This window comes from Malaya genurostris, chromosome 3 (genome assembly GCF_030247185.1).
Source record: "Malaya genurostris strain Urasoe2022 chromosome 3, Malgen_1.1, whole genome shotgun sequence".
NCBI lineage: Eukaryota > Metazoa > Arthropoda > Insecta > Diptera > Culicidae > Malaya > Malaya genurostris.
Window position 1 is genome coordinate 147,531,918 of NC_080572.1, and position 13,791 is coordinate 147,545,708.

General features: G+C 38.6%; 1 protein-coding gene across 1 annotated transcript in view; it reads left to right on the forward strand.

Moving 5' to 3' along the window:
* LOC131438546 (solute carrier family 22 member 21) overlaps positions 1–13,791 on the forward strand; it is a 640,450-nt gene that overhangs the window by 134,599 nt on the left and 492,060 nt on the right. The window contains exon 3 of the mRNA XM_058608646.1: positions 6,198–6,328. Within this exon, the coding sequence (XP_058464629.1) occupies positions 6,198–6,328 (131 nt within the window). The remainder of the gene's footprint in view (positions 1–6,197; positions 6,329–13,791) is intronic.

Sequence of the window (13,791 nt, forward strand, 5' to 3'; positions counted from 1 at the left end):
GATTCCCTGATTGTATAACAAACTGGATTCTTTCGCATCTTACAGATCGTAGAACCTCAGTTCGAGTCGGATTGTATATTCTGATCATTTTGATCTAACATCAGATGTTCCCCAAGAGAGTTATCTCGGACCACTACTGTTTGTGCTATTTGTGAATGATCGTAGTTTAAAGTAATGTATGCCGACGATCTAAAAATTTACCGAATTATCTCAAGCCTTGTAGATTGTTGTGCGTTATAAGTGGACACCGAACCCGAAATTATGTGGTGGCAGACCAGAAGAAAGTAAATATTGTAAACGGGTTCGATTTTGTATTGCGTTGGAGGATGAGAAGTAGGCACAATTATGTATATAGTTTTGGTAATATGTATTAAATCTATATCATGCATGAAATTCGCATTGACGTATACAAATCAATTCATTACAGGTAATTCTGTATGAATGGCAACTCTGTTGGTAAATGAAAAAAATAAACACAGTCTAGATGACAGACAGGATGTTTTTGATAGGGTAACGTGCGCCATCATGACACAATTGAGTACTGTCCCAAATAAAGGAATATTCGAAATGACCGTTAAAATGATTGTAGAATCTAATTTGAGTGTCCTGTATGTTAGTCTGTGGTAATATCACGACCTCAGTCTCAATTTTATTTTGAATACTTTGAATTGCTCTAGTACGCAGTATTCTAGAATACGCAGTATTCTAGAATACTATGCTTAGTTTCGTCCAATCAATTGGACTTTCTCTTCATGTGTTTTCATATGCAGGGTAGTTTAATTGGTAAAACAATTTCCCCGGTTAGGAGTTAGCTACGGGTTCGAGTCCCGTCTCTGCGGTAACATTTTCGCGGTTTTCATTACATCATTGTGTTCACATGTCGGTTTTCCAATCTGTTTCCCCGTTAGATACTGATCATATTAAAACTAGCTCAAGGCGGCTTTACGTCTTAACAAAGTCTAAAACAAAATCGTTGAAGGACAATAAAAGGTTTGTCTACCTTTACCATTGTGTTTGAGATCACACAATCGTCACTGCTGCAACCACACACTAGTGGAGATCCATTAAATCGATGGATGAAACTATCGTGTGTTATCCCGTAGATAGCGAAATAGACAAAAACAAAAGTCTCAAATCAGTGTCGTGCGGCAAAAACAGATGGGTAGAAATAGACTCGTGATCATTGTATGTGTTTCTGTTGAATTTGTTTCCGTCGATACGGGACTGTAAGTGAATACCGTAGTGGCTAAGTAGAGCGAAGCATGCTTAGTTTCGTCCAATCAATTGGACTTTCTCTTCATGTGTTTTCATATGCAGGGTAGTTTAATTGGTAAAACAATTTCCCCGGTTAGGAGTTAGCTACGGGTTCGAGTCCCGTCTCTGCGGTAACATTTTCGCGGTTTTCATTACATCATTGTGTTCACATGTCGGTTTTCCAATCTGTTTCCCCGTTAGATACTGATCATATTAAAACTAGCTCAAGGCGGCTTTACGTCTTAACAAAGTCTAAAACAAAATCGTTGAAGGACAATAAAAGGTTTGTCTACCTTTACCATTGTGTTTGAGATCACACAATCGTCACTGCTGCTACCACACACTAGTGGAGATCCATTAAATCGATGGATGAAACTATCGTGTGTTATCCCGTAGATAGCGAAATAGACAAAAACAAAAGTCTCAAATCAGTGTCGTGCGGCAAAAACAGATGGGTAGAAATAGACTCGTGATCATTGTATGTGTTTCTGTTGAATTTGTTTCCGTCGATACGGGACTGTAAGTGAATACCGTAGTGGCTAAGTAGAGCGAAGCATGCTTAGTTTCGTCCAATCAATTGGACTTTCTCTTCATGTGTTTTCATATGCAGGGTAGTTTAATTGGTAAAACAATTTCCCCGGTTAGGAGTTAGCTACGGGTTCGAGTCCCGTCTCTGCGGTAACATTTTCGCGGTTTTCATTACATCATTGTGTTCACATGTCGGTTTTCCAATCTGTTTCCCCGTTAGATACTGATCATATTAAAACTAGCTCAAGGCGGCTTTACGTCTTAACAAAGTCTAAAACAAAATCGTTGAAGGACAATAAAAGGTTTGTCTACCTTTACCATTGTGTTTGAGATCACACAATCGTCACTGCTGCTACCACACACTAGTGGAGATCCATTAAATCGATGGATGAAACTATCGTGTGTTATCCCGTAGATAGCGAAATAGACAAAAACAAAAGTCTCAAATCAGTGTCGTGCGGCAAAAACAGATGGGTAGAAATAGACTCGTGATCATTGTATGTGTTTCTGTTGAATTTGTTTCCGTCGATACGGGACTGTAAGTGAATACCGTAGTGGCTAAGTAGAGCGAAGCATGCTTAGTTTCGTCCAATCAATTGGACTTTCTCTTCATGTGTTTTCATATGCAGGGTAGTTTAATTGGTAAAACAATTTCCCCGGTTAGGAGTTAGCTACGGGTTCGAGTCCCGTCTCTGCGGTAACATTTTCGCGGTTTTCATTACATCATTGTGTTCACATGTCGGTTTTCCAATCTGTTTCCCCGTTAGATACTGATCATATTAGAATACGTAGTTGTAATCTGGGATCAATTCCACAACGTTCACATCGACCGGATCGAACGAGTGCAGGAATGATATGTCCGATTCGCGGTTCGAATACTTCCGGAGCGCACTTTTTTAATAAATATGCATATATTACCCTGAAACTCTGCATCCTGAGAAAAGTGAGTGCAATATCTGTATTTTTGGAACCGGAAGTCGGATCGAGATGACGTTCAATAGCAGACTTTGGGATCATAAGACCTTTGATTTGTAAAAATTTCTTTCGCCATCTCCGAGAAATGTGTGTGCATATATCATGCAAACACATACACATACGCACACAAATATACACACATAGAGGGGCAGCAGGGACCATGTCCAAGGGCATAACGACCACTCCCCAGGCCATTGCGAGTCGTAGGATTCGTCTAGAATTTGGTGGGGTTTGACAGTGGACTCTGTTAAACTTTTATAAAAAGTGCAGATATCCGTAAACAAGAACTACTATATCGACAGCATGCGGCTCAAAGTGCAGAGGCCCAATGTTTCGTGTCCTGATACCCCCACCTTTCAAATTCCTACCCCATCTGTCCTAATACAAAGCCCTAATTCAAAGTGTCATGCGACCCGTGCTGTGGAAATAATGGTTTGAGGGATAGAACATTTCAAACCACTAACGGAGCTTGATGGACCCCCGTCAATGACGCGTCAGCAAAAAAGCCTGCTTCGATAACCTGTGTCAGTGTGCCAACTGCAACCCATGGGGTGATGCCTGGTTATTACCAAAATAATAGGAGCACTAACAACTCCTGAACGTAGTCCGACCAAGCTGAAGGAGATCAAAGGAGATTCGGGTCTGCCGAAGTTCCTCTCAGTGCACAGGTCACCTACACAGCTTAGGCCACGCGGTATCTCCTGCTTGCCCTGGCTACCCAAATGAGCTTGATAAGCAAAACATGTCTTGTTTGCCTTTCCCCGCTTTGTGATACAAAGGAATGGTCTATTGGATGTATTTGGCAGATGAACTAAACCGCGGTGCACCGGAGAACCTAGTCCAGAGGATGTACCACAGTGAGGAGAACTGAAACGCAGTGTCGACCGCGACCTCTCAGACCGCGGGTATCTTGCTGCTGAATTAAACTGCATAACAACAGGCAGCCGCGACCGCCGGCCGCTAAAGAGGGATCAGCGAACAAGCGTCGGTTTGGAAGTTTTCCCGTTGTCGGGGAACTCTCCGTCGGTGTAGTCTAAATATTTCACCGGAGATTAGGCGAGTATATTGCGTCGCAGCCCCGATATAGATCGTCGGGATCCCAGTGAACCGGAAGTTATCCTCCAACCGGAATCGTTGAAGCGACCCAGGCATCCTGTCGATTGATCCGTTGAGGGGTATTGGAAGCGACGGTTACGGAAGAGCTTCCATCGTCGGTGAATTCTTTGACAGTGTAGGCTAGATTTTTCGCCGGGGACTAGCCGAGTGAAAGCTACAGCATCGAAATCGAGTCGTCGTCCAATCCGGAATCACAGGATCAACCTAGGCACTCATTCGGGTGTCACGTGTGGCGAAACATGAGATTCGGTGTCGGGAGAAACCCTTTCAACGGAGAGCTCTCCGCCGGCGTAGTCTAGATCCTTCGGCGGAGATTAGATAGGTAGATTGCAACGTAGCTACAGTATGGATCGTCGGGGCGCCAGTGAACCGGAAGTCATCCTCCAGCCGGAATCACTGGGCTGACCCAAGCATCCTGCCATTTGAACCGTTTACTGGTTTCGGGAGCCTCACTCCCGGGAAAACTTCCACCGTTGGGGAACTTTTCCGTCGGTGTAGGCTAGATCCATCGTCGGGAATTAGTCGAGTAGCTCGTGACATAGACCAGTTCTGGGTCCTCGAGGCGCCATGCTCCAACGGGAATCGCCGAACATACCTCGACATCCTCCCGGTCAATCCCCTGGAGCGAAACCAGTGGCTCGAGAGAAAAATGGTCTAAAAGTAGAAGAGAACGATGCAGACGTCCGGGTGCTTCGAGCACCGATAGCCTTCCACCCCAAATAATACCTAACGATAGGGGTGGTAGGGTTGGAGATCCAAGTTGTTTTAGTGGGTGGTTCCAATTATTCAGTTGTAGTCCTTTGGAGAGTCCTATACAGTCCTAAATGCATTTCACCTTGTAAAAAAATAGAAAGTTACTAAGTTCGTCGAGCTGAGTCAAATAGTATATGACATTCGGCGTTCGTGACCTCGGTCAAATAGTCGGCTTTCACCGTGATTGCAGAGATTTTCTATATAAATAAGATAAAAAAATTAAATTGTGAAAATCGGCTGAAAATGACAGTGCTGAAATAGGACACATCCAGCAGGCATTGTGATCACTGTGGTGACACAGAGTTATGAGTCATGCTCATACGAGCAACCACACACAAGTATGTAAGCATTGTGGTTGATTTTCAATTGCACTCCAACTGGATATTGTTCAATTTCTAGAAAATAGCTTCTCGGATTGGAACCAAATGAAGCTACAGTTCACCATCCAGCTATGAAATCTTGCTTGTTACTGGTTCAGTATTCAGGACATTACCAAATCACGTTTTACCTTTCTCATATAGACCGTATAGTAAAAATCAGCCCGGAGGCGCATGTGTTATATACCATTCGACTCAGTTCGTCGAGTTGAGCAATGTCTGTGTTTGTATGTATGAGTATGTATATGTCAAATAATCTTACTAGGTTTTCTCGGAGATGGCTGAACCGATTTTGACAAACTTAGGTCTCAATGAAAGGCCTCGTGGACCAAAAGAAACGTCTCTCGATACGGAGTGCCTGAATTCCATACAGATCCGACTTCCAGATCCGGAATTAAAGGGTAAAGTGTGTTGAAAATGGTCCACCGTCACTAAAGGTAGCGAAACAAAAACCGTGAAAATGTTCTAAACTGGCCTAAAAACTACATGAATCGGTAGTCATTCTCAGTAATCAGCCAAACAAACCGATTCCGGCAATTCTGGTTCCAGATTTCCGAACAAGGATGGAAGATAATAGTCATACATTCAAAAATGGATCTTATCCACATTTCTCAAAGATGACAAAACCGCTATTCCTAATCGTATGTTCTAATGAAAGATTTTATGCTCCTACCATAAATTATGCATATTTTTTCGATTCAACAATAATTTACGCCGCCACGTAAAAAAAGAATTTGTATACAATCTTCAAAATTTTATTAAAAAAACTAGTAGAGTTTATACGTCATGTTAGCTGGTGGCCCTACGAACCGACTACGATTATATCGGTTCTCGGGTTCCGGTGCTGGAAGTACTAATAATAGACAACCCATTATTATTGGTACTTCGTTTTCTTTAGGATGGTCTAAGCGATCAAAACAGTGTTTCATTCTGTAGGTTATACTGTATAATGCACAAACAATCCCTTTGGTTTCGTTCAAGAATCGAAAATAGATATTTTGAATTGAATACTACAGTATTGTATGTGAGAATATGATTGATATGAGGAAGGCACCATTACACCACTAGGTGCATTAAAACAGGTTTTTTTATCTTCATATAGTACTCATATTTATATCTTCATGTTTTCTTCTGGTTTTTCATAATTGTAGTGAGTGAGTAATTGTAATAATATTATTTTTTTTTATGTTACAGTATTTCAAAGATCCCGAAGTGAAGCCTTGGATACAACCGAACAACAACAGTAGAATTATACCTTGTGAACAGTTTGAACACAATTCGCAATACAACTCTATAATAACTCAGTTTGATTTGGTTTGTTCCAGGTAAACAATTTACTATCATTAACAACCAAAAAGTCAAAATTCATTTAGAGCAACTGTTGATTTTTCTAACGCATCTTTATCAAAATTTGTACTATACACTGACAAAATATACTTAATTTTAATTATATGCGCTTTTCTGGAAAATTTTTATGTGGACATTCGCCTAAGTGAAGTGTATGCTCAATTTACTCAACATTGCTCAACATTGCTGAATTCTAATAGAAAGAAGAGAAAAATTGCTGAAAATGCCGATTTTTTATCTAAGCCGAACACCCCTAGTGTTATATACTTGATATTGGTCGGTTAAGCTCGTCGCCTAGTTGTGTGATATGCAAATTTGGATATACGGGCAGATCAATTCTCATTCGTATTATCTGTTTGGATGCGTAGAGAATTCTTTAATACTCTATGAAAATTTTCTAGCACTCCTATTTTTTGATGATTATAAGCAGTTGAGTTTAGTTTTCTATTATCAAACAAATTACAAGTTCTGCTAAATAGAGAGGACATAAATTTCGTTTCAGTTACAAACTGCTTTGGTATTTCATAACTTTGGATTACATTTCTAAGTTGCCTAAGTTGATATTGCCTTGGTCACGGCATCTGTTGATTTGTCCATTGTAACGAGATATGGCAGTTACCAATTTCGTCAAATCACACTGAGTATTCAGTATATATTGATTACCCGTTAAATCTGGTGTGAAAGCTGGTACTTACTAAATTTACCTGAGGCATCAAAGCTTTCAAATCTTATTGTGTCTGGTGTCTGGAGTTATGGTGCTCCCGAGGTTTGGACGAAGGTGTTATGTACACAGCACGGGTGCTGCGAAGACTTCAGTAAGGTAATTTGGCTTCTAACTTGGAATAGTTCATGTATCGTTAGTGATTCCGTTAGAGATTCCGTTGCTGCAAAGATTTCAGTGAGGTGATCTGGCTACTAAGTTGGAATAGTTTATGTTTCATTTGTGATGCCGGAGCATCCCGACGGCTGCCGGTGTCCTGGCTTACACTGTAGGGCTTGTTTAGACTTTGGTGATACTTGCTATGACCTGAGCAGCCATCATTACTTCGTTCATCCATTTTATTTTTAACATTTTCAGAAGGCTCTTAATGACGATGAATAGGATGAGGATTACCATTATGATCAAAACCATTAGCTTTGTCGATTGCTTGGATAACTCAATAGAGTACTTATTTTAAGTTGCCACTGTGGTGAATAGTGGGTTTCCGTGTATCTCAACACGGTTATTCTCTTTTTAAAATGACGAGAGAAACCCCATTCTGAATGTGTCCGCCTTGTACCCTAAGCAATGTTGAACTTTGGTGTTGGCAGTTGACTGATTTCGGATTTGGTCTGCGAATCGAAGCGGTGTGCTCTAAACTTGTGGCTGCTGACAACAACAGTAATTCGAGAGGTGTATTATTTTTTATGGGTGCGAGTTTATTTTAGGTGTTCAAGTGATTGTGCGCAGTAGAGTGCCTGCAACCAGAGTGACAACAGCTATTCGTTTGAAATGAAACCTAAGCAATGTTGAACTTTGGTGTCGGCAATTGACTGATTTCGGATTTGGTCTGTGAATCGAAGCGGTGTGCTCTAAACTTGTGGCTGCTGACAACAACAGTAATTCGAGAGGTGTATTATTTTTTATGGGGGCGAGTTTATTTTGAGTGTTCAAGTGATTGTGCGCAGTAGAGTGCCTGTAACCAGAGTGACAGCATCTATTCGTTTGAAATGAAAACTTTGTTTCAAACGAGCAAACGACCTGTCATATACATTGTTAACCAAACTGCCAACATTTCGAATTAAATGTTCAGAATTATTGCCCACATTACGGATTAGATGTCGTCACTCTGGTTGTAGGTACTCTAGTGCGCAGCTACTTATGTTATTAGCAAATTCTAGGTAAATTTGTTTTAGGTTTCTTGTGCATTTGTCTGGATTGCTGGCCGTGACCTTTTTGGTCTTGCGGTCAAATTGTGCATCGAACACTGCGTGTTGTGGCATTACTTTGGGATCATAATTATTTTATAAACGTTTGAATATGTTGGTGTCTCGCAGTAGATTGATAAGGGTGCATTAGGTGTGTGGGTTGTTGTTAAACACTTTGTGAATCGAGTTGGATAATTCATTATGTCGGCGAATTTCATGAAGTTCAGGGTAGTTGATGAGAATAATGTGTTCGACGTAAAGTGAGTGTGTGTTGGTAATTCTTATGTGAACGGTTCGCAGTCTGGATATGGCTCATTGCTCCATTCGATTGCATCTATATATCCATTTGTCAGGTCCACCATTAAATTTTAGAGTGTGACCAGTGGTTGCCTTCCAGGTTCTGATGCAATGGTTTCTGATAACGTTCGTACCTAGAACCGCTCTGGTGAAATAGTGGTTGCTGGATCTACCTAGTGCTGCAAGTGTGTTTGCTTTCGCGTTGCCAGGGATTCCTGAATGTTCGGATACCCAACAAATAACTGTCAGATTCTCCAACATTTCTCTGTTGCTTGGATTAAAGAGTTTAGGGAGTTGCCTGCTTCAAGGGCAGTGAAAATTGTTGAAGTGCTTGGGGGATTAGATTTGATGGCATGGACGATTGCTGAAGTTTCGGCCGAGAATACTGAGCATGAGCTAAAAGCTGTGGATACCGGCACCGACTCGACTCGTTAATTTCTCCAATACTAACCTGATTCACAAAAAAAAAACAAAAACATGCCATTGTGAATACATGACTTTACTATGCATTTGGCGAAAAATATCAGTAAGAAATCATTTCTTTTGCGAGATTTCGTGCGAGTTTTGTTAAACCTTTAGTTTTTTTGTGTTGACATTGTGAGTGTGCGAAAGAATACGGAAAAACTCATTTATTTTTACAACTCGCACGAAATCTTTCGATAAAAACGTTTATCAGGCACAATTTATATACGAATCGATAGAAATCAAGAATCGTATGTTCTTGGAATTTCCGTTTTCTTCCCCGTTCTCTCGCAATTTTGGGTAAAGTGCGTGAAACCCCGGGACAGGCAGAGAACTTCACCTGACCACGGCGAAGCGATACCTAAAGCGGAGAGTGCAATCCTATTGGAACTGCTTTCAGCACTGATGAGCCAAAGCGAAATGGAAAGAAATCGAAACAGAATATGTACATATTGTACAAAACAAATAAAAACGTGAATGTCCATTTAATTAAAACTAGATTTCTCTCGACAGTTTAAAAGTCGTTATTGTTTTTTATTGTAGATAGAAAAGCATCCTGTATTGAATCAGTAGTTACAATCGTTGATGACTTCAGAACAAATTGATTCAAATGGTTATTGTTTAGACTGCCGGTTAGATTCTCACGAAATTATGTTGATATTTTGAATTCTTGTACCGTTTATCCGTAATTGTTGTTGTTGGGTTCCTAAGTTGATAAATTTTTTAACTCTTCCCTTCTTGAAAAGACTTTGTCCTCAAAGTCTCATAGAACGTTCCTGTGTTGGCATATTCGAAAATTTTTGAATTTCAATTATTCTTTCTGGTGAAACATATTGATGAGGTGATGATTTTATTTCCGGAATTGAGTTATTTTCTTGAATTTCATCTGGTAGTGTGGTGTTGGATATTTTGTTCATTGATGTTAATTTGAACTATGTAAGATCCTTCAAGTAGTTGAACATTACTACAACAATTTGATTTTAAACTAATGTTTACATTGTTTAGTAAAATTGTGGCATCGTCGATGCGTTTTATGATTGCTGTAGAGTAAACATTTTCAAAAGTGCAGTTTGAAAGTTGTATTGTTATAAAATTATTAATACATTGATTGGTAGTACTTATTACTTTAGAATCACAAATATAAAAAAAATGTCATCTTGTTTGCATTCATTTTTTATTTCGTATATTGTTGTTGCGTTGAAAAGAACGTAATTTGTGCTGATGTGTATCTTTTTTGGTTTTGTACTAATGAATCGATGAATTCGTATCAATATATTTCTGAAGATAGTTGAGGTATTTTTAGCACATATAATATATGCGTATCATTCATTGTAACTTGGGCTGATGATTTTGATAGTAACTTTTCATATGTTGTTACATGAATATTGTGTTGTTCCAGAAATGGCTTCATTTTGGTAAAATCTCTCATTGACAAAACTCTAAAACGATTATGAGAGTTAATTTAAAGTTTGAAAGTTAACTAAAATCATTCATTCAAAATTCACGGGAGTGTTGACTGTCGTTCCATAAAATGATTAATCAGTCTTCAGATCTTGAACCCCTGTCGTAAGTTACACGACAACGTCTCTTCTCTCAGTTGTGGTGTAAGATGTCAGCATCGTCATTGATATCATCGAGAATTTCGGAGCGTTGAAGAATTAGTCAAATTTACTTCAACTCTTTATCATATCGAGCAGTACAGTATTTCATACCCATTTGAATGATATAACTCTAGTAGAAATGAGTTGCTTCAGCATGACACATATTTAGCGCTCGTATCCGTACTGTATTTTACAGTATTGTACTGTACTTTCTTGATTTTTACGCCAAATGTGCTGTTTTTCGTAAAAAAAATATGCGAACGTTACACATAACAGTTCGGCTGAAAAGTTCGTATCGTTTAATAGAAACACACATTTTTTTGCCAAAATTCGTTTTTATTATTCAACATAATTGCCATCAGAGGCGATACAGCGATTATAGCGATCTTCCAACTTTTCGATACCATTTTTGTAGTACGATTTGTCCTTTGCCTCAAAATAGGCCTTAGTTTCAGCGATTACCTTTTCATTGCTTCTAATTTTTTTACCAGCGAGCATTCTCTTGAGATCTGAGAACAGGAAAAAGTCACTGGGGGCCAAATCTGGAGAATACGGTGGATAAGGGAGTAATTCGAAGCCCAATTCGTTCAATTTCAGCATGGTTTTCATCGACTTGTGACACGGTGCATTGTCTTGATGAAACAAAACTTTTTTCTTCTTCAAATGAGGCCGTTTTTTAAAATTTCGTCCTTCAAACGCTCTAATAACGCTATATAATAGTCACTGTTGATGGTTTTTCCCTTTTCAAGGTAGTCGATGAAAATTATACCATGCGAATCCCAAAATACAGACGCCATAACCTTGCCGGCCGATTGTTGAATCTTTCCACGCTTTGGGTTCGGTTCATCGCGTGCAGTCCACTCAGCTGACTGTCGATTGGACTCCGGAGTGAAGTGATGGAGCCATGTTTCGTCCATTGTTATATATCGACGAAAAAATCGGTTTTATTTCGATATAACAGCTACAAACACTGCTCAGAATCATCAATTCGTTGTTGTTTTTGATCGATTGTGAGATCACGCGGCACCCATTTTGCACAAAGCTTTCGCATATCCAAATATTCGTGAATAATATGTTCAACACGTTCCTTTGATATCTTAAGGGTGTCAGCTATCTCGATTAACTTCACTTTACGGTCATTGAAAATCATTTTGTGGATTTTTTTCACGTTTTCATCGGTAACAGCCTCTTTTGGACGTCCACTGCGTTCATCGTCTTCGGTGCTCATATGACCAGTACGAAATTTTGCAAACCACTTACGAATTGTTGCTTCGCCCGGTGAAGAGTCTGGATAACACTCATCAAGCCATTTTTTGGTATCGGCGGCACTTTTTTTCATCAAAAAGTAGTGTTTCATCAACACACGAAATTCCTTTTTTCCATTTTTTTCACAATAATAAAAGTAGCTTCACTCAAAATGCAATATCTCACAAACTAATAATCAGACAGTTGTCAAATTTATACACGTACTAACTGAAAATGGTATGGATTTAATTCTAGTGGCGCCCTCTCATAGAAACGATACGAACTTTTCAGCCGATCTGTTAGTAATACCTTTTCTAATTTGATTTATATTCATCTCTATGAATTTTTCCCCTTTAATTCTGTCTCTGCGTGCATAGATCTTCATCCAATACCATGTCTTCCCACTCAGTTTAGTTGAAAATAACTGTTAAGATCGTTAGTGTTCACTACACATCGCACCTTCGGAATTGAAAAGAACTGATTCTCAAGCTTGATTTGTAGTGAAAGTGTTTATTGGTGGTATTACTAGCACTTATTTAGTCGAGCGTTCTAATTTGAATGTATTGTCGTTTTTTTTTAAACTGAATGCATTATACAGAAGGTATGAGCCATTTAGATTAATTTGCTTGTCGTACAACGCGTTTTCTAAGTGTTCTAATTTGAATTTATCATCCAATGTGTTTTATCAAGTATGACTGGAGCCTTCTCGTAACCTCTGGCTATTTTTTAGATTTCCGTTTTTATTGTAAAACAACAGTTACATTTTCACAGTTATGTGCACCTTGTATAAATTTGGGAGTTAAAAAATAAGTTTTTTACCCTTTAAATGATCAAAAGTTACATTTTATCCAAAACAAAACAAACAAATAATCAAATCTACGGGTTTTGAATTTATTACGTTAAATTTTCCACGCGGTTTTTTATGCACGGTTTCCGCAATTAACACGGTTTTCTTTTACACGGATTTTTTTAACACGGTACGTAACCCTCGTGTAAAAAGAGACCTTAGTGTACCATGTTTCGCTAATAACATAACATCTTTTAAAATTTCCAATTGTGTTTGAACTGTGTCCATGTTGAGGATTGTTGTTAAAATATTCATTTCTATTTCATGCCTTAAAATCCAGCTCGAGAAGATCATTTGTAGCTTGACTAATGTGTTGAATTCTTGTATCGATAGCTTTATTGATGAGGACTTTTTGATTATTGTAATCGATTAAATTGTTCATGGTGTTATTGATGACGCGTAAATCTTCTGCATCTGGTGTTCCAGCAATCCATTTCCATGCAATACCAGTAGTATTCCAACGTTTTCTTCGATGTGTTATAGGTTTTAGTTTATAATAAGTAATGTATAAATAGGTATGTTTTTTCTTGAATATTTGATATAACTTTCCTTTCAATTTGTTATTTTTAAAAATTTCATCGAAATTTTGAATTATATCTTCAAACTGTGTAAAGTTAATTGGTTGAACTATCCTTACATGTTCTAATTGAAGTTTTGCTCGTATTGCTTTTGTACCAAGATGTGCGGTATACATCTAAGACTTATCCTTAAAATGAATAAAAAAACAATAAAAAATACATTAATTTTTTCTCAAATTCATTTTATAATTTTTTCGATTATTTGTATCAATGATATATGTGTCATGATTCCAGTAATAGAACGGAATGACGACTTCTGAAGCTATGGAGGTGAGGATGGTAAGACACCATTAAAATGAATACGGCAAGAAGCTAGTTGCGGGATAGTTTAGAAAAGGTTTAGAAATGATTCATAATAATCTGCAACAAGCATTGGCATGCCGCAACTTTAATAACAATTTTATTTCCACAGATAGACGTATTGTCGGCCTGCGGGTTAAAAAGGTACGAAGTATCAAAACAAAAAAAATAAACATGAGAACTTCGCTGTTAAAGGAAATTTA